This window comes from Vigna angularis, chromosome 4, assembly GCF_016808095.1.
Source record: "Vigna angularis cultivar LongXiaoDou No.4 chromosome 4, ASM1680809v1, whole genome shotgun sequence".
NCBI lineage: Eukaryota > Viridiplantae > Streptophyta > Magnoliopsida > Fabales > Fabaceae > Vigna > Vigna angularis.
The window spans coordinates 30,146,643-30,173,872 of record NC_068973.1 but is presented as its reverse complement, the minus strand read 5'-3'; the positions used below and the strand labels follow the sequence as shown (position 1 = coordinate 30,173,872).

General features: G+C 32.8%; 3 protein-coding genes across 9 annotated transcripts; 2 read left to right on the top strand and 1 right to left on the bottom strand.

Annotated features, from left to right (window-relative positions):
- Positions 1-1,809: 1,809 nt before the first annotated feature.
- LOC108330764 (cyclin-A1-1) lies at positions 1,810-5,402 on the top strand. Its single transcript, XM_017565307.1, has 11 exons — positions 1,810-2,158; positions 2,248-2,620; positions 2,723-2,859; positions 3,010-3,102; positions 3,281-3,414; positions 3,537-3,612; positions 3,696-3,772; positions 3,871-3,904; positions 4,642-4,791; positions 4,880-5,014; positions 5,098-5,402. Exons 1-11 carry the CDS (start codon positions 1,970-1,972, stop codon positions 5,158-5,160), a joined length of 1,461 nt encoding a protein of 486 aa, XP_017420796.1. The 5' UTR covers positions 1,810-1,969; the 3' UTR covers positions 5,161-5,402.
- Positions 5,403-9,556: 4,154 nt separating this feature from the next.
- On the bottom strand, positions 9,557-11,795 carry LOC108332085 (uncharacterized). The gene has a single exon (XM_017567192.2). It carries the CDS (start codon positions 11,744-11,746, stop codon positions 9,650-9,652), a length of 2,097 nt encoding a protein of 698 aa, XP_017422681.1. The 5' UTR covers positions 11,747-11,795; the 3' UTR covers positions 9,557-9,649.
- Positions 11,796-15,276: 3,481 nt separating this feature from the next.
- LOC108331917 (chloroplast processing peptidase) lies at positions 15,277-19,477 on the top strand. 7 transcript variants are annotated; one of them, XR_008248193.1, is made up of 7 exons: positions 15,277-15,784; positions 17,286-17,357; positions 17,439-17,507; positions 17,840-17,926; positions 18,264-18,317; positions 18,460-18,527; positions 18,859-18,909. XR_008248193.1 is itself a non-coding variant. In XM_052875697.1 (7 exons), exons 2-7 carry the CDS (start codon positions 15,557-15,559, stop codon positions 18,926-18,928), a joined length of 585 nt encoding a protein of 194 aa, XP_052731657.1. In that variant the 5' UTR covers positions 15,296-15,451; positions 15,549-15,556; the 3' UTR covers positions 18,929-19,477. The 7 variants fall into 7 exon arrangements, 6 of the variants coding, with proteins under 6 accessions (XP_017422415.1, XP_052731657.1, XP_017422417.1 ...); XM_052875697.1 differs by lacking the exon at positions 18,264-18,317 and having other exon boundaries at positions 15,296-15,451; positions 15,549-15,784; positions 17,295-17,357; positions 18,859-19,477; XM_017566928.2 differs by lacking the exon at positions 18,264-18,317 and having other exon boundaries at positions 15,296-15,451; positions 15,549-15,784; positions 18,859-19,477.
- Positions 19,478-27,230: the final 7,753 nt, after the last annotated feature.

Sequence of the window (27,230 nt, the reverse complement as noted above, 5' to 3'; positions counted from 1 at the left end):
ATGATGCTAAAGTGGTTACAATGGTACACGAATCAATTGCCTCCCACACACATATATATACATACATATACATACATACATATATATATATATATATATATATATATATATATATATATATATATATATATATATATATATATATATATTCTGGAAATGTTAGTTGTGAATATTTTTGTACTTTTTAAATTTTATATGTTTGTAAAATTATCAGAGGATGCGAGAGTATGACTTTTACGTATTGTATTTTAACTTAAAAATTCTTCAAAAACATTTAAGAAAACCCAAGTAAAATCCCATTTATTTGATTACTTTTTGTGTTTTAAATATGCATCTTAAAACGAAAATTGAAAACTCACGATCACCCAAACTGTTAATTTCTTAATTAAATATTACAATTCCACTATTGTGAACTTTTTTGTTTTTTCGCTATCCTATATTTTAGTAAAGTTAAATATGCACGCGTATTATTTATTTTACGATACTCTTACACGATCATAAACAATGAGAATAATATATTTAGTTGAATTATTATCACTATTTAACATTATCTCATAAAACAATAATCATCACGATTATTCCTGCCATTAACATTTTATTTGCATTTTTATTACATTACCAAAATCTATCTCTCTCTCTCTCTCTCTCTCTCTCTCTCTCTCTCTCTCTCTATATATATATATATATATATATATATATATATATATATATATATATATATATATATATATATTTGAACTTTTTGATGTTTTTATCTTGAAAAAAGAAAGTTGTACTTATGTTGTGGCAATTTTTTTTTTTTGGTGAAAAAAGCGCCATTACGCTAAAGAGTTTCTCTCCTTAAACAATGGAGATTTAAACTTGGGTAGCCTATCCCAAGTATAGATTCGAAATTTGCTCAAATTAAATTTGAAAACGGATACTTCTTTAATCAGAAATTTGAAATTTGACCAATTAAATTAGCAATTTTTTGTAGAGCATGTGATTGATTTTCAAACACAATCCTCGAAATCCTGAACCCTGTCATTAGTTTTATTTTGTTTGCGCGTGATTAAGTTGCCAAATGCACTAAAATGCTGAGCAAAAACAACTGTATAGTGCAAGAAAATACAAATATTTTCTTCCCTTAAAAGAGACAAGTTTAAAATTACGTAACATTCCATTTCCAAGTACAAATTTGAAATTGGCACAAATAAATCGACAGTTATTTTTCAAGAGGCATCATGGAAATTGATTTTCTAGCACATTCCTCCAAATCACGAATATCAGTACTAATTCGTGGTACTCGTTAACATTTCTTACCAAATTCAATAGCTGTGATTCAACATTTTACGTCCAAAAAATGGCATTATTATCGTGTTAAATATAGTATTTGTTCCATTGAATAAGGTAAGTTTTAAATGGTGTTTTGAAGAAGAATTTTGAAATGTGGAGCAGAATTGGAAAATTTTTCATTAACAATTTGCACGATCATGGTTGGGAATTGGGACTGGTTTGGGTCCGCTAGTTGCAAACGACAGATCCAGTGACCGTTTGAATTCAAATTCAAACCCAAAGCTCCAATTCTCTGCTTCTCTCCATGCTTACGTGGCCGTGGCAGCCAATCAGATCACAGAACGGCAGAGCGCTGTTAAAACGAATTTGAAAACATAGGCAGAAGCGGGGCCCGCATGTGCGCCCCCCGCTCCTCATCAAGCCCTGATCTACGGTCCAGATGCTTCCCCATTTCAAACCTTCTTCTTCCCCGCCTCATTATTAAATTGTATAAATAAATTCACTCTATTTATTTCACTCACATTCGCGCACACCTTCTCTCTCTCTCTCTCTCTCTCTCTCTCTTTTCGCTGCTAAAGTCTCTCGAAAACAAAGAAGCATTCGAAGCTTAAAGCACAAAAGACAGTAACGTTCTCTTTCTTGCCTCCTTCTTGAATCTTGTACACAGCAAGAGGCAGGGAAGCCAAAATTCAAAATGACCACACACAATCGTCGTTCGTCGTTTTCCTCCTCGACGACGTCGTCTTTGGCGAAGCGCCATGCATCCACCACCTCTTCCTCCTCCACCTCATCCTCTTTAGCGGCTCCTACAAACGTGCCAAAGAAGCGTCCACCTCTCTCTAACCTCACCAACACCGTCGCTCACCGGAACTCGTCCTCTTCGGTACTAATTCAATCTTTCAACTAATTCTGCAAAATTAATACTCCGCAAACATCACTAACTGTTGCTTCTTGCGAATTTCGCATTGCTAGGTCCCGTGCGCAGCTAAACTCGCGAAGACGAAGAAAGAGGTTGTTCCGCCCTTCTCAGGCAACAAAAGGCCCACGCTGGTGAATGTCAAACCTACTAATGCGGTTGTTTTTCCCAAGGCTAATTCTCTCCCTCCGAGGAACGAAGCTCCTCCTCCTCCACTTGTTGTCACTGTTACTGTTCCGCCTCCGGTGCTCGATGTTTCACCTTGTAAATCAGATGCAATGTCGGTTTCTATGGATGAGTCGATGTCTTCTTGTGATTCGTTCAAGAGCCCTGACATTGAATATGTGGACAATAGTGATGTGGCGGCTGTTGATTCAATTGAGAGGAAAACTTTCAGCAATCTCAACATATCTGATTCTACCGAATCAGGTTTCATTTTGTTCACTTCTACTAGAAATATAACTATTTAGTCTGTTTTTTTAATTAAATGTATGGCTTCTAATTTGTTGATATTGATTGTTGTGTTTGCAGGCAACATTTGTAGTAGAGACATACTTGTTGAGTTGGAAAAAGGGGACAAGTTTGTCAATGTTGATAACAATTACGCTGATCCTCAGCTCTGTGCATCCTTTGCTTGTGATATCTACAAGCACCTTCGTGCATCTGAGGTAAAGTTAAGCTACATTTGAAAAATATATGCAGTGAGCTCTGTTTTTTTTTGGTTTTATGATCAGAATAAGCACGTCCAGTGTGTCTATTAAAATTTTTATTTTAGAATCTGGTATTGGTCTAATCTTTTCCGGTTTTTGAAATATTAGGCAAAGAAAAGGCCTTCCACAGACTTCATGGAGAGAATTCAGAAGGACATAAACCCCAGTATGCGTGCAATATTGATTGACTGGCTTGTGGAGGTAATTGATGTTTGTTGATAGCTAACACATGTTAAATTCAAACATTATTATATTGCAAATAGGAATATTTAGGTAATGTTTTATTCTTGGGGGAATGTTGCTATTCTTTCCGCTAACAGTTCAGTGCCACACCTGATTTTGTATATGGCGTCATGCTAAATTAATTTTCTAATTGCAGGTGGCTGAAGAGTATAGACTAGTACCCGATACATTGTATTTGACGGTAAACTACATTGATCGTTATCTTTCAGGAAATGTGATGAACAGACAAAGGCTACAATTACTTGGTGTTGCCTCCATGATGATTGCCTCGTAAGGAGTCATACAAGTCTCTCTAATTTTTCTCATTAATGGGTTTCTAGTATTGTTGCTTCTAGCTTTGAAACAAAGGTAGTAATGCAGTTATAATATTGGTTTTGGGTATTTGTTTGCAGTAAATATGAGGAGATTTGTGCACCTCAGGTGGAGGAATTTTGTTACATTACTGATAACACGTACTTCAAAGAAGAGGTTTGGTTTGAATTCTTTTGGGGCTTCAAGTTGTTTATGTATATGTAGTTGAGGAGCACACATCTCAAGCAGAATCATTGCAGGTTTTGCAGATGGAATCTGCTGTCCTAAATTTTCTCAAGTTCGAAATGACAGCCCCAACGGTAAAATGTTTCTTAAGGTACTGTAGTTTATAAGGGATGAATATGAGATTGATGTTTGAAGTTATTTGAAGCCGTTCTAATATAAAACTATTGTCATTCTCGGTATTATTTACAGAAGATTTGTACGTGCTGCTCAAGGAGTCGACGAGGTACCTTTATCTTCTTTGCTTAGTTTGGACGTTTAAATAATTTGGTTGTAAACTCACCATCGTGCTCTTTCTTATAACGTTGATTTTAAATATATGAATTTGGATAAAAACCATGTGTGAAGTAATTAAGGGAGATGATATGTTGTCAAACTATAATTTTTCGTAATGAAAACAAAAGAAAAACCAGTAAGTGGTGCTGGGTCTAACACGTGTAATCAGCGTTAGGCATAAATTTGGAAAACAAATTGTTTATTTTCAAAACAGCAGAGATAATTTCTTTTAAAAAAAGGAAGAGGCAGTTTCTTAAAAATAAGCTGAACCAAACACGCATTCAACCAAAAACGTAAGCTACTAATTGTAAATTTGTCGATCAACTAACACTTTTGTGTAGTTTTCGTACACTGCATTTATTTATTTCCAGACATCAGTAAATTTTGAGACACTGACCAAAACCATACCTGTGGGCTTTGTATACGGAATGCATACATGCCACACACCCGTTATGTATATTTCTTTTAAATTTAATTGATTGTAAACAATAAAGATACAATTTTTATAAATTTAATAATTATTTTTATTAATCAGTATTATAAAATTATAAAATATATTTTTAATTTTTTTTATCACAAAGAAAGAAAGTGCACACATGTATGTCTAGGTACCACGCTATAGTTTTTCATTTGTTTTTAATATGAAATCCAATTCTGAAGTGGTTTCATTTGTTTTTCTTTTTTCAGGTCACTTCCCTGCAACTTGAGTGCTTGACAAACTATATTGCGGAATTGTCTCTCTTGGAATACAGTATGATTTGTTATGCTCCATCACTTATAGCCGCTTCTGCAATTTTTCTGGCCAAATTTATACTTTTCCCTTCAACGAAACCATGGGTAAGCTGCTATATCAAACAGTTTCTGTTTCCGTTTAGTAATTTTAACTTTTGTAAACTTGACTTGCTGTGTCTGTTTTCTGCAACAGAATTCCACATTGCAACATTACACGCTCTACCAGGCTTTTGATCTGTGTGTTTGCGTGAAGGATCTCCACCGCCTATGTGGTAACAGCTCTAACTCAAATTTGCCAGCAATAAGGGAGAAATATAGCCAGCACAAGGTAAACAACTTCCGCTAAATTTGTTGGTCCTATCTATCTATGATATGTTTTGAGTGATTTCTCACAATTTGTTTGTGTTTCAGTACAAATACGTGGCCAAGAAGTACTGCCCTCCTTCAATACCCCCAGAATTTTTCCTGAGTTGAGCAGGGATATAGGCTTAGATTGACATAACTTCTGGTCTCCAGAAAAGAGGTTCTCTTACACTGTACAATGTAGTTGCCAACCCTTCCATCTTAATTAGAATTCTTGTATCTGCTTTTATTGAGGTGCACACTCTGTACCCTGAAATTTACACAAAAAAAATTCAGAAGCTTCAAGAAGCAACTTGTATTATTAGCTACAGCTTCAGTAGCATCATTAATGGCTAAGAGAGCCGATGCTTTAATTTTGTCCAATTTACCAAGTGTGTCACACCAGGTAGGAGAGTATGCTTTTTGAGTCATCCTCTAGATATTTATGGATAATTATGGCCATTTAGTAACATAAATTATGAGCATCTCCGTACTCATCATCACCACCAACAAAAGTATTGACATGTAAATATGTAATAATCCTTCTTGATGAATTTAAAATATGAATTACGTTAAATCTACTAAGTCAAATTATATCCTACACTTCGAGAATATTTCTGAAAACAAATGAATATTCCTTCAGCGAGATTATTCTATCAGCAAATATCTCGGCCCAGGTTCAACACATGTTCGACTGAAATTCTTTCGGACAAAGTCTTAACCAGCTAATCTACGCAGAGTTACGAATCACACAGTTGGTAGCATTATGTACAAAACAAAGCCAAAATTATGATTAGAAGATGCTAAACCACATTTCCTAGAACACAAACTCCTTTTCCAAATTTTGTAAAATACAGCCTGCTGCATAATCCAAGCAACGAAGTAATTTTTTTTGTGATTTTGTTAGTGTCATACAATGTTACAGAGTAGAGTGAGACTCAGACACATTCATGTCGTGTCGGACATTTAGTTTAACCATAACAATCATTGTGGGACTCTCAACATTATGCTGAATATAAAAAACTTATGAGTTTCGAGTGAGCATTTTGATTCAACCTATGGCAGATCGTTACCGATTGAGATTCGCTCACTCCATTTGGATGCTATAATATTCCCCATCTTGCAGATCAATTTCACAGAGAAAATGCTGTCTGGGGAGAGAAGATCAAACATGAAAATAACAATGGAAAAAGGAAAGGAAAGGAAAGGTACAATAGTAAATGACAAGATAGAGAAATGACAAAAGTTTGAATTTCAAATACATCTTCTCAATCTTGCACTTTTTCCCAAATCTCTTTCTTCGAACTCGAATGTCCTCTTTCTTGGCATATTACAACGTCTTATCTTATCCCAATATTTTCTTTGATATAGGAATAAATTATATTCCTTTGAACCCAGCAAAAAAATTAGATGAAAATTAAAAGGATTAGATATGTTTTTGGTCTGTTAACTTTTATTGAAAATTGGAATTAGTATGTCTTTGAAACTTTGAACCAATTTAATCTTCAAACTTTAGAAATGTGTGAATTTAGTCATTTTAACTAAATTTTGTTAACTTTATTTGATGTATTTCAAATACATTTCTTAATTAACATTGACGCAAAAATGTGTCAAATTGTGTAAATAATTCAAATGCTATCATGAAATGCACTTGAAACATTAAATAAACCTAACAAAATTTAGCTAAAAGAAGTAGATTCACACATTTCTAAAGTTTGAGGACTAAATTAGGGCAAAGTTTTGAAGAAAGACTAATTTCAATTTTCACTGAAAGTTAAGGAACAAAAAACATATTTAACCCAAATTAAAACCATACAGTTGCTTATACGTAATAAAAATATTTCAGTTAAGTTGACTATTATTGTTAATATATAAAATTAAAACATTATTTTAAGTATGCGTAAGTTAGAGAAAAACCGTGATAATTCAATTATAATTCAGTTTATATATAAATTGAAAACAATGTTTAAACATGATTAAATACTAATGTGGTTATTTATTTACAATATTATTGTTTCAACATTTCATTACAAGTAAGTATTTAGAAAACAACTTCTTTAAGATATATCTTGTAGTTATTTCAACATCTACAATCTCAAACGTCCATTTTTGTTTGCTCACACTAAAAATGTGATTATTATAAAAAAATACAAACACAAAATAGACTAAAAAAAAGAGACTAAACTAATATACAAAAGGAACATTATATATTAATATAAGATGGTTAATCACAATACAACGTGTACTCTAACTCATCATACATATATAAACTATATAATCAAAAACTTTTTTAAACTCTATTATTCGAATACATACAATGACATTGAATCAACGAGGTTTTTACACGAGATGAATACTTTCTATTAATTATATTGCATTTTATGTTAATTAGGGAAACATACTCCCTATGTTAATTATGTTGTTTTTACATATTCATTTGTATCTGGGTTTAACCACATTCTCATTATTATAAATACATTATCGCATGTGTATTTTCTATATAAGGGATATTAATTCCTAAACTTAGTTTTACTATATTCAATATGATATCTAGAGCCTAAAGTTTTTGTAAGTCAATATTTGAATTTTGACTTCATTGAGAGAGAATGTTTTTAGTTCTTATCAAAGATTAAGATATTTGTGACAAATCTTCATTGACTCATTAATCTGCTAGATTCTGATTTTCTTTGTTTATGCTACGAGATGAAGCAAATTAAAAAATAATCATACTTTTTCCAGGATAGGATCATATCATTTGGGAGTATTTGTGTTTGTTCACTTGATTGGAGAACCTTGGATTTTTAATATTTTTCTCTCTCCATGTATTTTTCCACCACTTCTTCTAGTAGTGTGTGTAGACTAATACGCTCTTTTCAATGAATTTCTCAAATGGTATGAGGATCGTCATAATTCTAGTTTCATTGCTTTTGTTGCATGCACATGTTTATCTTTTGTTGGCCTAACTCAACCTTCTTCTCTTGGACCTTAGGTTCTTGACTCAAGTGCCACATGTTATATTACTAGTAACAAATCTTTGTTTTCTTCTTTATCCTCTTCGGATAATGGTTGATGAGTCTAGGATCTTATCTCATGGTTTGGTAATGTTAATATTTTTTCATCTTTAACCATTGATAATGTTCTTTATGTCCTTTGGTCTTTCTTTAACTTATTGTCCATTAGTCATTTAATTTGTTCTCTTGATTATGTTATTTCTTTTATCAAATTTTTTGTTTGTTTACAAGAATGGAGTTTGGGACAAATAATCGACATCGAGTGTGAGTTTTATGGCCTTTATCATCTCCACTTTTCTACATATCTTCTCATAGTTATAGAGTCTCCATCTCTTTTTCATTCTGAATTAGGTCATCCCACTATTATCAAATTGCAACAACTTTTTCTAGTTTGTCAAATTTATCTAATTTGTTGTCTAAGTCAGGTTAATTAGGAAAACATAATCGTAGTTCCTTTCCTCATAGTGTCTCACAACATGCTACCTCACCTTTTGCATCACTTTAACATTGGGGGACCTAATTGTGTTGAGTCTAATTTAGGCTTTCACCATTTTATTTCTTTTATTGATGATTATTCTACATGCATTTGTTTGTTTTTAACCAAAAATCATTCTGAGATATTTTCTATATTTCAATATTTTTATAATAAAATTAAAACTCAGTTTGGGATTTGTATTCGAACTTTGCGAAGTGAAATGGTCGTGAATGCCCTCCAGATTCTTTTAAACATTTTATGACTTCTCATAACATTCTTCACCAAACTTCTTGTACTTATACACTTTAATAAAACGGAAGGGTTGAGCGTATAAATAAACATTTTATTGAAATAATTCATCACTTTTAGTTCATGGTGAGATTCCTCAACATTTTTGGGTTATTCTATTCTTAATCCATATTATCTTATTAATCACATACCATTTTTCATTTCAAATAACAAAATTCTTCATTCTATTTTATTTCCTCATGCACATCTACATCATTACCTATTAAAGTTTTTGAGTCTACATATTTTGTTCATAAATTTAGGTATTGGTTTTGATAAATTATTTTCTAGATTACAGAAATATATTGTTTTAGGATTTAGTCGATCACAAAAAGATATAAATGTTTCTTTCTTTATCATAACCATGATTTTAGATATTACTTTCGACCAGTAATATCTAATATTGAAGTTAGTTTGGTCTAAAGTTCAAAATAATAAATATGTAATTAATAATAACTTATCATCTTATAATTGAACTTATATTTATAACTTTTACACTGAACTTTTTTATTATGATGTGTCTAAGAACTATTCAAACTCCACTAACTTTAATTACAATAATCTTAATTAATCAGAATTATATTATACTTTAAATTTATCCACTTTGATCGATTAATATGATGAAATCCCACCTTTGGTTGAGTGGCGGGTTGGTCTTCGAGTGAACTCGTTCGACATACTGGATAGTTATTATTTTGTTTCCGTGTTGGTTCTTTGTAGTAGCAGATGCAATGGAGAAAGAGAAGAGGAAGAATGAAGTAACGAGTTATTTATTTAATGGCTTCCAAGTTTGATGAAAAGTAAACCTAGAAGTGGTGTGGTACAGAGTGTTATATTAGAAAGTGCACTAGAGAGCAGCAGCGAAAGCTGAGGAGGAATTGGGCATAATGTTGAGCCAATGGCAATCTTCGAAGGAGCAGTAGGGTCCACCCTTTGCCATCTCAACATTCATTGGCCGTATATACTTGGGTGACCAAGCAGGTGTTCCATCCTCGTACGAGTTATGGGTCAGTCTCTCTATACCCGACCCATCCAATCTAACCCTGAATATTTCACCATAGGGCTGGTAGTGATGCGGGTTCGAGATTGGCTCCGCGGATATACCCGCATAGTCCGAAGTAAACGTTATGCTCTTCCCATCGGGGCTAAAATACGGGTGGTTCGTCCTCCCGCCCGACCCGCTCTCAATCACCTTCCGCAGCCCGCTTCCATCCGGGTGGATCAGGTACAACTCGAAACTCCCGGTTCCCGGCGCATGCCGGTCCGACGCGAAAGCGATCCATTTCCCATCCGGTGACCAGCTGCACATGGTGTCAGTCCACGGACCCTCCGTCAATCTTTGAAGCCCCTTACTCTCTCCATCAACAGCGTCCATTATGTAAAGATTCTTATGACCCGACCTACCCGACCGAAACACGATCCGTTTCCCGTCAGGCGAGGGTGACGGAAACGCGTTGTTCTTTCCGTCCAAGGTCAACCTCTTCACACTGTTCTCGTTATCAACGTCAATGGACACGATATCAACCTGCGAGCTCTCAGAGGCAAAGGTTTCCCCAATCGCAGTGTATATCACACCGGGTCGAACCCGGTCCCAAGCCGTGGAAAACGCCAACGCATTGGAAACCTTACGCAGGTTCGAGCCATCCCGGTTCACCACGTAAATCCCTGGAAGGTTAACATACGCGATGCGGTCTCCGGAGGGTGAGAAAACCGGGAAAGAACCGACGAACCGGAATAGAGATAGACCGGGGACGGGGCTCCGAACGTTTTCGAGTAAAAACTGGGGGCTGCTGTCAGCGTTGGGTTCTCCTCTGCACTTGTGGTAGCCTACACGGGATGCATCGGGTGAGATGAAGGGGTTGAGGTGGTGAGAACGAGGTGAGACCAACCGAGTCAGCTCCGTGAATTCGTTATTCACCAGGTTGAATAATTCGATGTGACGAAAGCTTGAGCCCGGTCTTCTCGTTGCGACGGCGATGAAATTGTGGTTGTCTGGGGAGGTGGCGGGTGTGAAGGCGTGGAGACCTGGTGGAGTGACTCGCTCGATGGTAACAGAGTCAACGGAAACGGGACCGTTGGAGGGGATAATCGCTTTGTAAATGCTCCACCACTGGTCGTCACCTCGTCGGTGGAAGTATAGAGTCCGATCGTCGACCCAGGAGGGCCAGCCTCCATGCTCGACGATTTTGACTCGGTGAGTTCCGTCGCGAGTGAGGAAGATGTAGATGTCTGTGGTAAGATCCTCCACTTCGCCGGCCCAACCATCTGGGCCGTAGGAAGCGACAGCGGTCCAGAGACCGGAAGGGGAGAGGGATGGGCTGAAATCAGCGACAGCGTAGGGTGTGAGTCTCTTGGTGAGGCCCGATTGGAGGTGGGTGGAGTAAACCGCGGCCCAACTGGCTCGTGGTACACCAGGGTCCTCGTGTGTGGAAACGTATATTAAAAATTCCCCATCGGGGGTGACACTGGGTTTGTCTTTGATGGAGACTGGATATGTATCGGTGGGCTTGTTCGGTAACAGAGGGATTTGAATTCTTTCTGCGGCAACAGATTCATGAGAGGATCTGGTAGTGGTGGTGGAAGTATAAAGGGCGTCGTAGAATATAGACGGGGAGCCGTTTCTCTCCGTTATGTATACGAGTTGGAGAGGAGAAGAGTGTGCAGGGAGTTGGATAGCGGAAGCATTGGAAATGAAATGGCCGTTGAAATTAACGGAGCGGCCATCGGTGAGCTGAAGTTCTTGGCTAGGGTTTAGAGATTGTTGGTGAAGTGGAAGAGAGTAGATGTCGAAGGCGTAGAAGGATCTGCCGAGGGTGGTGAAGATGATGGTGGTGGAAGCTTCCTCCTCCGCCGCACAGCTCAGCGTTAACAGTAGCACTACTACAAACGTAAAAGGTGAGGGGGTTGTCTTCATCATGAGAGTGTGTTTGAGCTGCACTAACATGGCAGAGTGTTGTGTATAAACTTTGAAGAGAATATCAGTGGCCCACCTTATCCTTTCAAATTCTCCTCATCACTCAAATTTATTATAATTTATTTATTTATAAAGTAATAGCAACAGGTTTTTCTTTCTTCTTTCGAGCGCTGTTTTATTTATTTATTTATTCAATCATTGTAGTTAAGTTAATTTTTAAGCTCATGCTTTTCGTCTGCAGTGACGTCATCTGAAGATATTTAATAAAGATGAAAACAACATAGTTACTTCATAATATCAATTTTTACCTTTTTAAATTAAAGTGGAGGTTAATTACTTTGTCTTATAATAAAGTGAAAGGAGAGAGTATTTGTTGAGGATTTGTCTTATAAAAAAGTTAAAGGAGGGAATATTTGTTGAGGAGTGGTATAATATTAAGGAGAATCCAAGAGCAGGGGTGATTGGTTTATTGTTGGATAATAGATAAGAGGAAAGCCCAATGTTACTATGAATATGTATTGTATGACTAGACGAATGTATGATAGAATTGATCGGATAATTGATTGGATGAGATTATGATAGGAGTTTCATCTGTCAAACAACTCAATATACATTAAGATAAACAGTTCATTAATCAAGTGACCAAAAAGGAGAGGAGACCAAACAGACGTTTCTCAACATCAACTATCTCTAAAAACCACGTTAAATTAAGATTACGGGTAAGCATTGCTCAATAGGTTTTAGACTATGGTTGAGCTGTGATTAAGGTTTTATTAATCTCAGATTCATCTCAAAACCTATAAATAGAGGTCATTCATTTATTGTGAATTTAAGACGTCGCTCTAACATCCTATTAGATTAATTACTAACTTGAGCGACGAAATACCTTTAACAAGTATCTCCGAACAGTTTTGGAGCACAAGCAATAAAGAATTTTGACTAAAACACAAAAATTACCTAAACTAACTTAAAGTAAAGTGTGAAGATGTGTTTTGTGGAGATCCTCCATCCTATACCCGAAACATAATGCTTTTACATAAATTTAAAAATCAAGGTAAAAATATTTAGAAACTAACCACAACAATGCTTTTATATTAGACCATAAAAAAAATAACAAGGACACTACGTATATGCAAATTTTAAATTTAATATATAAACAAATGTCATAACAAAAAATTTAATTAAATTAGTAGGTATTGTTTCAATTTTAACAACGTGTCTTCCGATTTTCATTCCATCCATTTTTAGTTTTTATTTTTTATTATTAAAATTGAAGTTGCTTCAGTAATTATTCTTAAAAAATAATACATAAAATAATCAGAAATTTTTATTTTTTCAAGCCTTATCATATGTGTATTGTATACTCGTATATACGATTGAGAGATCGTTCAGCTAGAGTAAGACAGAGAGCGGTCTCAAATCCTATATAACGTTAAGCACAATCTCTAAATCTAATCATAACTCTATCTCAAAATCTATAAATACACATCAGAGATAAAGAGTTAGGTGATTTCATTTATTGCGAATTTAAGATTTTAGTATAATCCGATCTATTAGATTACTGCCTTATGCATGAGAATACCTTTAATATATATACACCTCTATAGTTTAGAGTGCAGACATTGAAGACATAAAAAAATTGAACTAAGCATACTCAATAAACATAAGCTATTAAGAGAAAGTGTGAATGAATATTTAATAATAATTCTCGATCTACATATGAAATAATAACCAAAATAACTAACTATTATAATTTTTTCACAGCATATAATTTTTTTAAATCATCTTGTATTTTGATGATCTCAAGTAAAATTTTATTTTAAATTTTGAAAAAAAAAATTAATGCCTAATATATAACACTTTCCATTTATAAGCAAATAACACATAACAAATAACAATATTTTATAAGCAAATATATAACACTTTCAATTTGGAGAGGAAAAAGAAAAAATCTCGTACGTCTACGTTTTATTAACTAACACGGGAAATGATACAAAAGCAACTTTAATATAAGAAAGCATCATTTAAAATTAAGGTCATGATGACATATATAATATTGATAATTTATTTGATATTTATCTTTTCTTTTTATTTTTTTCTTTTTAAAAGTACATTTTATTTATAATAATTTATTCTTATAACACGTATCAAATATAAATATGTATCATACTATTATTATTCTATAGAATTTTTGTGTATTTATTTAGAGAAAACACTTTTTTGAATTCTTTACCTTTTTTTCTCGTTTAAATAGAAAAACAATTTTTCTTCATTAATGTCAAATTTTCATTATTAGATATATATTCCAAACGTCACAAGCTCACTTAAATCATTATTAACTTCATTATTCTTAGCTTCACTTTCAATATTTTCATTTAATCAATCTAAATTTTCAAAGAGTAATAACTTCTCCTTATAATTTTACTAGTTATTTTTCTCTTTTCTATTTTCAGTTAAATTTTTAGAGAGCATATTACTATTAAAGATAAATCAACTAATCGATAAACAGAAAAAACAAAAAGGAATTGACACATGAAATAGGAGTTGAAATTGGATATCAAATCATAGTCATACCACTTTCAAATGTTTATCTCTAACGATGTAAACATGACATCAATAATCTGATAAAAAAAAATTAGTTTCAATAGTTAATATTAATTAAAAAACTATAACTTTTTAAACATCAAAATTAATATCGATGGACCTGTGAGGACACTTGCAGAATCTGAGGAGAGTATAATGTGGAAGGCCCTGGAACTAACATGTGAAACGTGCTACCTAACAATTCTTTTCAGAGGAAAGTATAGGATTTATTTTCGGAGGAAAGCTATAAAATAGTTTAATAATAAAAGTTAGAAAAAAAAATTAAAAAAAAAGTTATTTCAACTTTTTTACTAACATTAAAAAAAAATATATTAAGTTAAATCGAAGAATTTATAAAAAAAAGTGAGGGATTCAACTTTCCACGCTAATAAAACTAACAACCTAAATAAAATAAAATATTAATTTTCAGAAAACTTGACAATAATACAAGATAAGGTATAGTCAGTTACTATTTCAGACACATTTAATTAGGAATCAATGTTGGAATTTGAGTTTCCTGAATCAACGTCGGGATCTGAGTTTCCTAGAATCAGAGCAAGTATCATGGCTCCGTTTTCTTCTAAGACATTAAAGTTTTTATGACAGCTAAAATTAAAAATTATATTTAATTATTTTCTCAAACACATATATAATATTAACTATTCTTATTATATTGCATGAAAAAAATTTCGGAATTAAAATCGTAATTTGCAAACTACTGTCACAAAACAGATTAAATACTCTTTTAATAATTTATATTGAATTAACCTTTTAAAATATTCTGATTAAAGAAATAATCATTTATAACCTTTGCAAAACGTCGTTTTATCACTTTCTTATAGTACAAAAAGAAAAATAAAATTCAAAGACTGAGACTGATTCCATGTTAGAATTTTTTGTTTGTTTTGGTAGTACATAATCTGTTTTTGGGTTGAAAGATAAGGATAAATTATTATTGAAAGAAAGCGCGTTTGAACGTAGAAACTTAGTCCCTAAGCATCAACCGTTCCATTCCGCCATATATATATCCGAGTCAAATACAAAAGCTGAGGCTTCTTTCACAGAGATCACAGCACCATTTACTCATCACTCTGCTGATACTCATCTGAAGTGGAAACTCATTTCACACTCTTACACCTCTTTCATCTTCTGGTTTTTCCGACCTTCATCTTCGTTTTCAATTTACTTCAATTGAATGACGACTTTGATTCTTCCTTCCTTCGTTTATTTTTGTGCTACATGGATGTAGGTTGCATCATGAGCTTATTGAGGCCTTCTGCAATATACAACTTCGTAACAAGTTATCCTGCGCTGCGATGGATGCCGTGTCAGAGTTGGGGCTTCCTTCGATGGCCGGGTCTTGACGGATTCCTTAGGCTTATGGTTGTTGGACTTCTCTGGTCCACGTTTTCTGAGCTTCGCTTCATACCTTCCTCTTCTATGTTCCCCACCCTTCGTGTTGGTGATCGAATTATTGTGGAAAAGGTGCACAATATTCTGCTTTTCCATTTGTTCCTTTTCTGAACTTTCTTTCTTTTCTTGGTTCGCGAGATCTACCTTTATAGACTGGGATTTGGAACGCCGTCACTGTTTTGGTTTTGCCAAATTGAATTTAGATCCATATTCCTATCTAATGGGAAGATCCAAAATGGATTCCTACCTCATTTGCTACTTTTTTCTTTTGCTTCTCCCCGTTCTTCATTATTTGTTGACTATATTTGTGGAATTTATAAAACTATTGCTTCCTTCCTTGGACGTTTCTGTATATGTCACCGTGTTTTTTCGATCATATCATCTTGATTCTTGAATTAATATAACTATTGCTTCCTTTCCCTTCCCAATGTTATTGTGACTCTGTTTGTAGAATTAGTACACCTATTGCTTTCATTTGCACATCTTGATTCTTGAATGTTATGTAAAATCAGCCTTGCGTGTTGCCTTATTTATGACATTGAGGTTAATCTCTAACACGGTTTTTACTGTGTAGTTAAAGTTTGTGAGAATATAATTGTGGTAAATATATACATTTGACTGTTGTAGTCCTAATTTAGTGTATGAAAGTTTTTGCATTAGCTTTCCTAATTTATATGTCTATTTCTGTTTGTCGCAACATTCCAAGGCATTATGCTGCATAAAATAAACTATCGTTTTTAGCTGGAATATGAAGGATTCTCCTTTCTCATGGAACAAATTATATGATAAGAATGGATAGTCTGTGATGGTTTGTCGTGTTTTATTTTTGCATATATTAGCATCTGTAGAATGTGGATATTCCAGATTTGGGATATTCCATGGAAAATAAATTTGGAAGATGTTGAATTTAGGAAATCTGTTTCTTATTCGAATATAATCAATTGCATCCTGTCAAGTGAAGAGAAGACCAGCAGGGCCAGAGAAGTATGACCCATTTGAGCTTGTATATTTTGAAGTGACCCAACTGCAGTCTAATATCTTAAAACAGTTAAATGGATAATTTTTCCTTGGCTTGTTGTTTAAAATAGCATATGTTATGTTATTGAAGCTTTTAATGTTAGTTTGGTGGTTGATACTTATCATATTGAGAAGGAAAAAACATTCAAGTTATTTTACATTAAGTGTCCTAGTGAGTTGTACTTTTTCATTATCCATTTATTTAACATCTTTAGTTTGCACACCCATCTCTGAGTACAAATGATTGACGCTATATTGGCTAGCCTTGTCCTTAGTTATCTTCCTTTCTCATATTATTCTTCACTTTTAATTTAGTGCACAAGATTGAAGAAAAAGATCTTGAAATTGACTGAGACGTTTATCAAAATTAAGCTGTTTCGTTCGACAAACTTTCCTCATAAGATGTTATTATCTTCCAAAATCGCCTTCTTAGGTTAAATTTCCTTTGAATCATTTTACTCACTAAACTTTCAGAAATGGGATAAATTCTTATCTCTATTTTTCTAACTTTTCCCTCTTTTCTGATTTTTGAATTTTAATTATCTTTTATTGTAAGTTTCTCCAGGCTTCATATTATATCAAGAATCCTTCTATACATGATATTATAACATTTAAGGATCCAACACAGGTATGTTGCAATGGTATAGAATCTGTGTAGCCTACTTTCAGATCTCCAATGCAATTACATGATTGGTTTTCTGTTATGTAGTTATATGGAGAAAACACAGAAACTGTTTTTATTAAGAGAATTGTAGCAAAAGCAGGAGACGCTGTTGAGGTATAACTCTTCTACAAACTTCCTTTCTTTTTGCATTATACTGGCGTTGTGTATCTACTTTGGAAGTCCATGCCAAAAATTACGAGGGCATAAAAAATTGATTTCTAAATATACTATCTTTGAAACTGAGGTTTTGTTTTGTTTCTTATTATTTGTTTTAGTGATCTAGTCTACCATGCAGACTAGCCACAATTTCATGTCTTATGACAACCATTGGTAATAAACTGGTTCAAATTATATGTTTATGTCCTGACAATTAGTAATAGTATGTTGTATGAACGTAGGAAAATAGCATTACGTCTTTTTCACTTGAATCTTCCGTCACCTTTCAGGTTCATCATGGGGTACTCTACGTCAATGGTGTTGCTCAGCAGGAAGATTTCATAGCACAACCACCTGCATACACAATTCCTTTAACCGTGAGATCCCTGTTCGTTGTTACGGTCCTTTTTCATTTTATTTTACATTCAACAATTATGAATTGATCACTCATTAAATTAATGAACATGATAGTGTTGAAATTGGCAATAAGACATAAATGAGTTAATTTATTCGAGCTCAATTCATTAAACTTAGGCCGGACAATTTAAACGAATGAAGTTCATGATATGCTTCACTTTAATAGTTTACAAACACAGCTTGATTACGAATGTTTTACTAAGATCGTTGTTATTTTCTTTAAATTTTTATTTGAAAAATTGTAATTTTAATTATTATTATTTTATGCATACCATTTATCTTTTTTGTACTTTCAAGAGTCATTGAAATAGACAATTGCGAGCATAAAAGCTTTCTGGGTTAACTTAAAAGGTCCGTAATATCTGATTAACTTAAAAAGCTTTCTCTTCATCTTTTTTTTTGTTCTATGAACTCAAATGATTGATTTAGTTCTGTATTTATTTGTTCATTGATTCATAATTTTCTTTTCCTCGTACGACTTGTGTCCTTGCAGACTGTGCCCAATGACCATGTTTATGTGCTAGGCGATAATCGTAATAACAGTTATGATTCTCATGTGTGGTAAGTTACTACTGCCAGATGTTGCTGACTTTTTATTCTTTCCATTTCTATTAATTTTAACCTTGTGGGAGAGGTGTGATTATCTGAATGTTTTGGTGTATAATATGATTAATTTCTAGATGAATTTTTACGTCAGTTCTTCTCTTTGGTTGAGTGGTGAAAGAAAATATGGTTTTATGGCAGCACCTGATGTATACATAAATGTGAAACATTCTTTTTGCCTTTTATTAAAAAAATCTTCGTTCTATTTAGATTATCTTGACATGAACTTAGTATTAGTATATTTAACCTCCTGTTAATCTTGAACCTTACCGTCTGTGATGATGAACAGGGGACCACTTCCTATGAAGAACATAATGGGAAGATATGTCACTTGTTATCATAGACCAACAAACATTTGACCCAAATATCATTGAGATATACTGAAGGAACTGGTGCCCTTTTCTATGGTCTGACCAATGGGGACAGCGTACTAGGACATCTGATTTCTGTGAAGAGTTCCTTCCAGCTGTTCCATAAATGATGCGCACGCCGCCCTTTGCCCACTCTTTATGTCATTGGATTCTCATATGCACGTAGCATGCTTCCCACGTTCAGAGGATGGAATTCATCTTCAGAAAAAATAAAGACATGTGATTTCTGCAGGGTTCACTGTTAGTCGAGTCACATTGCATAATGTCTGGTATTAGTTGCGGTTAGAGAAATGGGTAATAACTGAAAAGCAAATCTTGTAGTTGCTTTAGTCATTCTTAAGCCCTGTTTGTCTTGTGGCAAAAACAGGAGGCAGAGTCCTAGTTGCTTTCTCTCCATGATGGATTTTACCATGTTTTAGTTCACTGAACTTTATATATTCCCTACCATGCCTTTTGGCAATATACCTCCATTTGTTACACCTGAAAATACTATACAACTTAAAATGAAAGGTATTGTTAGATACTTGTTGTTCTGCACCTTCCTGTGCTCACATGATCCCCAATAGAAAATTATACTTTCAAAGATATATTTGACTCTGATGAGTCAAAAGGATCTTTTTGATCATTAGTTTTTTTCTAGTAATTATCTTAAAAATAAAAATTGTTCTAATGTATTTTCTTTTATTATCACAGTGCATCGATTTTAAATCAACAATTTATGTTCAAAACATTTTTACATCCACTCTAGAATTTTCATGAAAATACTCCTGCTTGATTCTTTGAGCTGTGAAAAAGCTCATTCACTCACTTCCTTTGGTTTTCCATTCCATCATAAAATGTATTCGGACTTTGAACATCAAAGCAAGACAGGGCCAATCGGTGAAGAACATTATTTTTTACAACAGATGATCGCTTTCTAACATGGCAATGTCTCGAAAACGAACAGCCACCCAATCTATGAAAATTGGTATCTGTAAGAGTATTCGTAGATTGTTAGAAACGGTGATAAAAATATAGAGAGAAAATGGAATGTATTTTTAGTTTATATATTTTAGTCGAACAGGGCAAATTATGTATTTTTGGGACTTTTTAACTTATTTTTAATTTTTTTCTTTCTTTCTTTCTTTTCTCATATTATCTTGATGAAAGAATTTTATGACGATCGTAATATTTTGTATTTTCTTTTTTATATATATTCATGTAAATTAAGATGAAGAAAATAAATTATATTATTTGTTTTGAAAAATAACATTATGTTTGAATCCATAACATTACGAAATTCGCATTGTAAAACTATATTAAAAAAAAATAATACATGAAGGAAACATGTTCATGAAATGATATATAACCACAATAGTCCTGACTTTCGTTATTTATTTATCTTTAGTTATGAATAATAACAAAACTAATTTATGTAAGATCATGTATATTATAATTTATGTATTAAATAATAGAATATGATATCACATAAGTCAAATACGAGAGTAAACAAAGGATTAGGTTCCTTACCATAACATTTCACATATATAGCGGAACAATTCCAAATTCAATTGGAATTGAAAAAGATCTATCAAACAGAGCCAAATGTTTTTCCATTTGCAATTGAACCACGCAGAAACACTTTTCACTAAAATCCAATATCGTTAGATTTTTCAATTGAAAGTCAATTGCACGATTTCATTAAATTTTGATTCCACTGAATTCCAATTCAATTGCAGATTTCGTTTCACCCACTAGGAAATAAACATAAAATCCTCGGAATTAAATCTTATAATTAGGACTAGTATATAAATTTTGAAAAAAACATAAATTAGGACTCATGTGATGCATAGAAGAATTCCTAAATAATTATTTTTGTTCACTTTCAATGACATTTATAGGTTTATTTTATTTCTTTAGTAATTTTTTATCAAAATTATTTATATAATTATCATCATATGTTGAAACATAGTCAAGTTATATGATAAATGTCGTAAAAATTACGTTAATTTCTCGATATTATAGTTTTCCTCCTCTTTATTGATTACCTTTTATTTTTACAACTTTAAAGTTCTTTCTCAATTCCATTATGTTGTCGCTGTTGCTGTCATCTGCGAGAAGAGTTGTATTGTTGTGCTGCCACCATTTGTCGTTACTCTGCCACCAAGTTAGGATATATGTTAAAACAAAAAATAATTATTATAATCATCGTCGCATATCAATGAAACAAAGAAGTGTAGTCATTTACTTTGAAAGATGGATGAATGAATGAATGACAATTTTAAAATCATCGTTAAAAGTTCTTTTTTTAATATGAGTCATTAAGATCTTAATAGCAAAATGACTAAAATGTTAAATATTGTGTGTATTGAAATTTTCCTTGTTGTTCAACCTTGATATATTGTTTTCGAAAACACTAGTATTAGACCGGTGCGTACGTAAAGCATCAAATAAAAAAATCAAGACATTATTTATGTTGTAAAAAAATGCTAAATCAATGAAATGACATGACTAACGTCGCACCAAAGATGAAAAGCTAAGACATTTAATTGATTTACTTTCTTAGAAAATCTTTGATTCTGTATGTCCTAATTTTGCATCATGAGGCTTGGGTTGGAACTGCCAAATTTACCCATTTATGATGATAGACAAAGGGCATAGTATTTTGTGTTCATCATGATACTTCAGCCTAAAATGAGGATAGCAAGGGAATTGTTGTATGATAATTTCATTTATTATCTCTATTTTTATAATTAATAGCTTTGTTTCAATAACAAGTTTATTTTTTTTTATCATTTTTCAGTCAAAGCTTAAAAATGTAACTTTTTCTCCTTTGATAGTACTAAAGAAAAACCAACCTTACATGATATATATTCCCAAGTCTTTGGAAAAGATCGACACGACTATGTGTGCATATGGAAAAGGGTTGTGGCAACAAATTTATTAGGATATAATTCTCAAGTTTAAATACACAAATTAATTGATGAAGTTAAAAGAAATATTCAAGTTAAATTACAAAGTATGACAAAAAGAATGCAAGAGAAAATGAAAATAAAGTTAAAAGAGCAAGGGGAAGCGAAGGTAAAAGAGCAAGGGAAAGCCATGAAAGTTGAGCTTTTAAACAACTTCAAATTTGCTTTTACTCCAATGTAAAGCTGTCTTTTAGAAGTAATGATTTCATATTATCCATAATCTAAAAGTATAAAAGGTTGTTGTTGAAGTATATTACTAAAATTTATATAAAATTGAATTAGATATATTACACGTTACATTTTTTTTTCTTTGATATAAAAGCAAAGTTAAACGAAAGAAGAAAGACATGAAGTCAAGTAAGAGGTGATTTAGGTAACATTTTTTTATATTTTGTTTTTATATTATTTACAATTGTTAAGATTAAATTTCATCAACTTCATTCTCATGCATTTACAAATATCTCAATTTCAATGTCAAGTCAAAATTAACATCATCAATAACTTTGAACATATGATAACTCATCAAGTGTCAACTCTTGAATCCTTAAGAAGCAGTCATGCATTAAGTTCAAGAGTCTTAAAATTACTAATGACTTATGTTTTATTCCTAAATACAATCTTCATTAGGTATTTCATTTTAGATCTAGGTTCAAAAAGATATTTTTCAACACCACAAGCAAACTATGAGATCAAGTCACAACAAACATTAAACACATACGTCAAGAACTAACTTGAACTCGAAAAACACACACACACACACATTAACAACACAATACATAATAGTTTAGTTTATTACATATAATATCAATAAATATGGTTAGTTCTCAATGATGGATAACCTAGGGTTTACAACATGAAGAGATAGACAAGAAATAGAAACTAAAAAGAATGTGCAAGCCTCCTCTCAAGGTTCTTAGCAATTGTTTCACACTCCAATTGTGTCTCTCTATCTCCATCTCAAAATTGTAACCTTTCTTCCTCTCGAACCCAAAAATGGAGAAAACCACCATAGATGAAGAGATCCAAGAAGGATTGGGGGAGCTTCTCAACACCCTTCCAAAAGGCTCTTGCAAGCACCCAAAGGTGATTTTTATTCGTGCAAGTGAGGAATTTTGGTCCAAGACGAATCAAAACCCCTTTGTCTATACATCAACATGAATAAATACCTAATTTCGTGAACCAGACCTGAAACTCTCGTTTAGCGAGACCTAAAAATTTATGCTATCTGTCATACTGATGGTCGACCTAAAAAAGATGGTACTCAACCTTCTTACGCTTAGTCTTAGGAAACTAGTGCTCAGTCTTACCAAGCTAAGAGTAAGAAAAATGGTTCTTAGTTTCAGGTTTGTTTCTCATTTTTTTAGTCTTACCCTTTTTTTTTCATGCTTCCTTAGATTCTACCTTTTTTTCTCAATCAAAATGCTTCATATTTACTTATTATAAATTGAAATAAAGATTAGAAGTAAAACAAATAAAAAACTAAAACATAAAATAATATAAAAACAAAATAAATTTGAGGAATAAAAAATATTAAAAGTTGATTTTATTTAAAAACTTAACACAATAAAAAGTAGAAAATAACACTATCAGTTGTAGCTGTATATTTTTTTAAAATTTTTATCTTTTACATAATAAAATTTGTGAAATACAAATAATAAAATTAAATGAAATTAAATTATAATACAAAAACTAATAAAATTTTATTTTTATTCAAAATATTATTTATTTATTTTTTTTTTCTTTTTTATCCTCTATCAAAATATAAGTACGGTTAACTTTTGTCAAACCCTGAAAATGACATGTGGAAGGGAGGGATAAATGTCTCAAATAAAAGAGATTGAGTATTTTATAGAATTTTCCAAACCTCAGCTCATCTCATTTTCTTAGAATCTGTATCTCTCTAAAATTCCAGCCTCATCTTTTCTCCTCCTTCTCTCTAGAAATTCTTCATCTCATTTCATCTTTTCTTCAACCCGTCACAGTCTGAGCAATTTTGGGAGTCAAGATCTTCTTTTCCACCGATCAAAATCAAGTTTAGAGTCAGTAAGTTCACTCTCTTCCTAGAAATTCTGTTTCCTGGTACATGCAAGCCAAGTTCCTGGTTGCATGTGCTCATCATTTTCTTATTCTCGTTTCTAATCACTTTCTTGGTCTTTTGGGGTGATCCTTCCTTCTCAATCGGTGAGCTTTAGGTGTTCTAGGATTTTGGTGTGTGGTGATCGCAATTTTGCAGTTGATTGAGCTTGTTGTCCGATCAAGAGGTAAGGGAAACTAGCTAATTTAATTACTTGGTTTAGATGTATGAATATGTTGTTTGATGATTATGCATGTGTATGAAATTAAATGATTTGGTATTCGGTGCTGTTGGTATGAGATATTGATGATGCGTTTATGATGATTGTGTTCTGTTTGATTTTAATTTAGTGACCGAGTGAAATTGGAAGGAAGTGTGATATTAAAAATAGAGGGATTTGTGATCGGTCTGAGTTTGATATATATGGGAAACCTGAGTTAGTTATTTAAAGACTTGTTAGAATCCTTAAGACACTCAGAATTGTACCAAAAACTAGGAATTCTGCTTCTCGGTCATTGAGTTCATGATTCTGCAGAATTGACTCTCAAATCAGTGATGAAACTCTCTAATGATGTTAGAAAGACTTAGATATTCTTAATTAATGTATAGGGATGTATATGATATACGTTTGGAGGATTAGAAGTTGGGAGATTGTAGTGAAATTGGTAAGGAATGATGTTGATCATAATTCTACATAATCTGCAGTTACTCTACAGAATTATGTAGTTCGCCGAGGGTCTTTAATTGACCGTTCAGCTTCTCTCTAGTACTCGATCTTAGCTGAGTTCTACTTTTGTAGATTCTTAGTTAATGACCAATCGATCTTGTGTTGATATTCAAAGTGAATATAACAGTCGATCTAGACATAACATTTGATTGTAAACAACGTTCGGTCTATCATAGGCTTTAACTGTTATTGACTATTCGATCATGTATGGTCTCAAGTGCTTGATCTTGTACTAAATGCTCGGTCTCAGTAGTGCTTGGTCTTGTACTAAGCGTTAGGTCTCAGTAGTGCTCGGTCTTGTACTAAGCGCTCGGTCTCAGTAGTGCTCAGTCTTGTACTAAGCGCTCGGTCTCAGTAGTGCTCGGTCTTGTACTAAGCATTATGTCTCGTCATAATACTCAGTCAATGTAATTGTATTAGGTACTAATGGTGTTCGGCTTAAGCCAATAGTGTTCGGCCTAAGCCAATGACATTCAGTCCAAGACAATAATGTTTGTTCTAAATTATAAGTGTTCGGTCATGTTCACATATGGGGAGGGTTTTACCGTCCGGTCTTGTTCATAAAGATTTATTGATTTTTCCGTTTGGTCGTGCTCAAGGGTGATGTTTGTTTTACTGTTCGGTTTGATTTTATTTAAATGTGTTATGGATGAAAAAATATGTTGGTATTGAGGTATGGTATTTATAATGTGATATGAAAGAGAATTCCAAGGAGGAACGTCTTATTGGTGGTTTCAATGTGGTTAAAGTATGAATATGGTCAGACTAAGCTGGCGTTCATCTTGACATTCTAATGGTCACCGAGTCTCAAGTAGAGAATGGTGACGCATGTGGTGAGAATAGCAGGAGGCCTGGTTGCGTATAGCTTGGGGTTCCAGCTATCGGACTAAACTCATGTGTAGTTTGCAGTTTCTAGCTATAGTGAGAGATGAAGGGCTAACCTCGTGTGGCGGCTTGGGTTTCCAGCTATGGTATTCATGAGGTTTCCAGTTTACCTTTCCACGAGTGCAAGAACGACCGTAGCTACATATTCATACAATCCGGACAATCAAAGTAAAATTGGTCGGTTATAACATGCTTGTATGATTTCTGTAGATGTATGATTGTATTATATGTTTGTATGAGTTATATGTTTACATAGTTAATTAAATTACACTAGCTTACCCTTATTTTCTTGTCTGGTCATGTTGTCCGTTTGGTCGTCTTTATCATTGCAATGATCACCCTGTGGGTCTGAGCAGAAGGTGAGGAGGGTTCTCTAGAGCAGGCACTGGCAGGAGAGGATGGTTTCCGTTAAGAGTAATACCGTTCGGTCTTGTGCTTGTTTTTGTTTTCAGTGTAGGACCGTTCGGTTGATACACTTCTTGTATGACTGATCGATATGCTCTTATGGTTTGTATTAGTGTAAGTTTCTGTAAAGTTTTTAATTTATGGTTATTTTAGGATAAGTGTAAGTTAACTTTATTTCCTGTAACTGTTCTATTTTATTGTAAATATAACAACTCTTAAATATAGTTTACAACTATATTTGTGGAATGTTACAACTTTTCAATTTATAGACATTTTTGTTTATAAAAGTAGTTCATGAAAAATATAGTGATACTTTGTACTTATAATAATAGAAGCATTAAAATATATAAAAAATAGAAAAAAACTTAAGAAACATATGGTATTACAAGAAAAATAAGATAAAATTTTAAATACTTACATATTTTTATTCTATGATTATATAGTTTTTTTAATTTATATTATTTATATATATATATATATATATATATATATATATATATATATATATATATATATATATATATATATATATATATATATATATATATAAACTGTTTTGGTTAAAAATAAAATATTAATTCCCACGATAAAATTATTTTAATTTTAGTATTATCTACTTTGAATAAAGAGAATTTACTATATATTTTGTTTCTTCTTTAAAATTCTAAATTTTTACTCGAACATATATAATTAAGAATGTGTAAACCTAAGGGGCATACAGACAATAACTCGCATATTGAAAGAATTTTAGGTGTATAAAAATAAACTTAATAAGTTTTTTTTTTATGGGTCAAATTAAAAAAGAAAAATTGTTACAAGTGTAGGTTATTGGGGAAAATTGAGTTTTCAAATATAAGAAAACTTTAGGGGAGTTACTAATTCATATTGTTTAGAATGATGGATTGAGTTGAAGAAATTACCCAATTCACACCGAGTCAAACCAATTCTTTATTATTTCCAGATTGAGTAAAATCATTCATATCAAAGATCTTCAATGTGCGGACTCGAATGCCCAATGTTATTTCTAAAAGTAAGCTAATTATTAATCATTTATCTCTCTAAACATGGATTAACCCTTTTTCACTTTAAAACACCAATTATTACATCTTATAACAACCTTATCATCCTCGTTCTTTTTTCTATCCCCATTTCAGTGCCATCCACACTTTTTTTTCAACCATGGAATATGGTTGGATGCTCCACCCAATATCAATAATCTTAGTGTAACACTATCAAATAAAGAAAAAA

What these genes read in the sequence shown, in the direction of transcription:
- LOC108332085 (XM_017567192.2), bottom strand. Translation starts at nt 11,746, where the DNA reads ATGTTAGTGCAGCTCAAACACACTCTCATGATGAAGACAACCCCCTCA.
- LOC108331917 (XM_017566926.2), top strand. Translation starts at nt 15,539, where the DNA reads ATGGATGTAGGTTGCATCATGAGCTTATTGAGGCCTTCTGCAATATAC. An exon ending in AAGCAGGAGACGCTGTTGAG is followed by an intron (nt 17,508 to 17,839) that starts GTATAACTCTTC and finishes GTCACCTTTCAG; the next exon opens with GTTCATCATGGGGTACTCTA. An exon ending in CATACACAATTCCTTTAACC is followed by an intron (nt 17,927 to 18,459) that starts GTGAGATCCCTG and finishes GTGTCCTTGCAG; the next exon opens with ACTGTGCCCAATGACCATGT.
- LOC108330764 (XM_017565307.1), top strand. Translation starts at nt 1,970, where the DNA reads ATGACCACACACAATCGTCGTTCGTCGTTTTCCTCCTCGACGACGTCG. An exon ending in CTGCTCAAGGAGTCGACGAG is followed by an intron (nt 3,905 to 4,641) that starts GTACCTTTATCT and finishes TTCTTTTTTCAG; the next exon opens with GTCACTTCCCTGCAACTTGA. An exon ending in AGAAATATAGCCAGCACAAG is followed by an intron (nt 5,015 to 5,097) that starts GTAAACAACTTC and finishes TTTGTGTTTCAG; the next exon opens with TACAAATACGTGGCCAAGAA.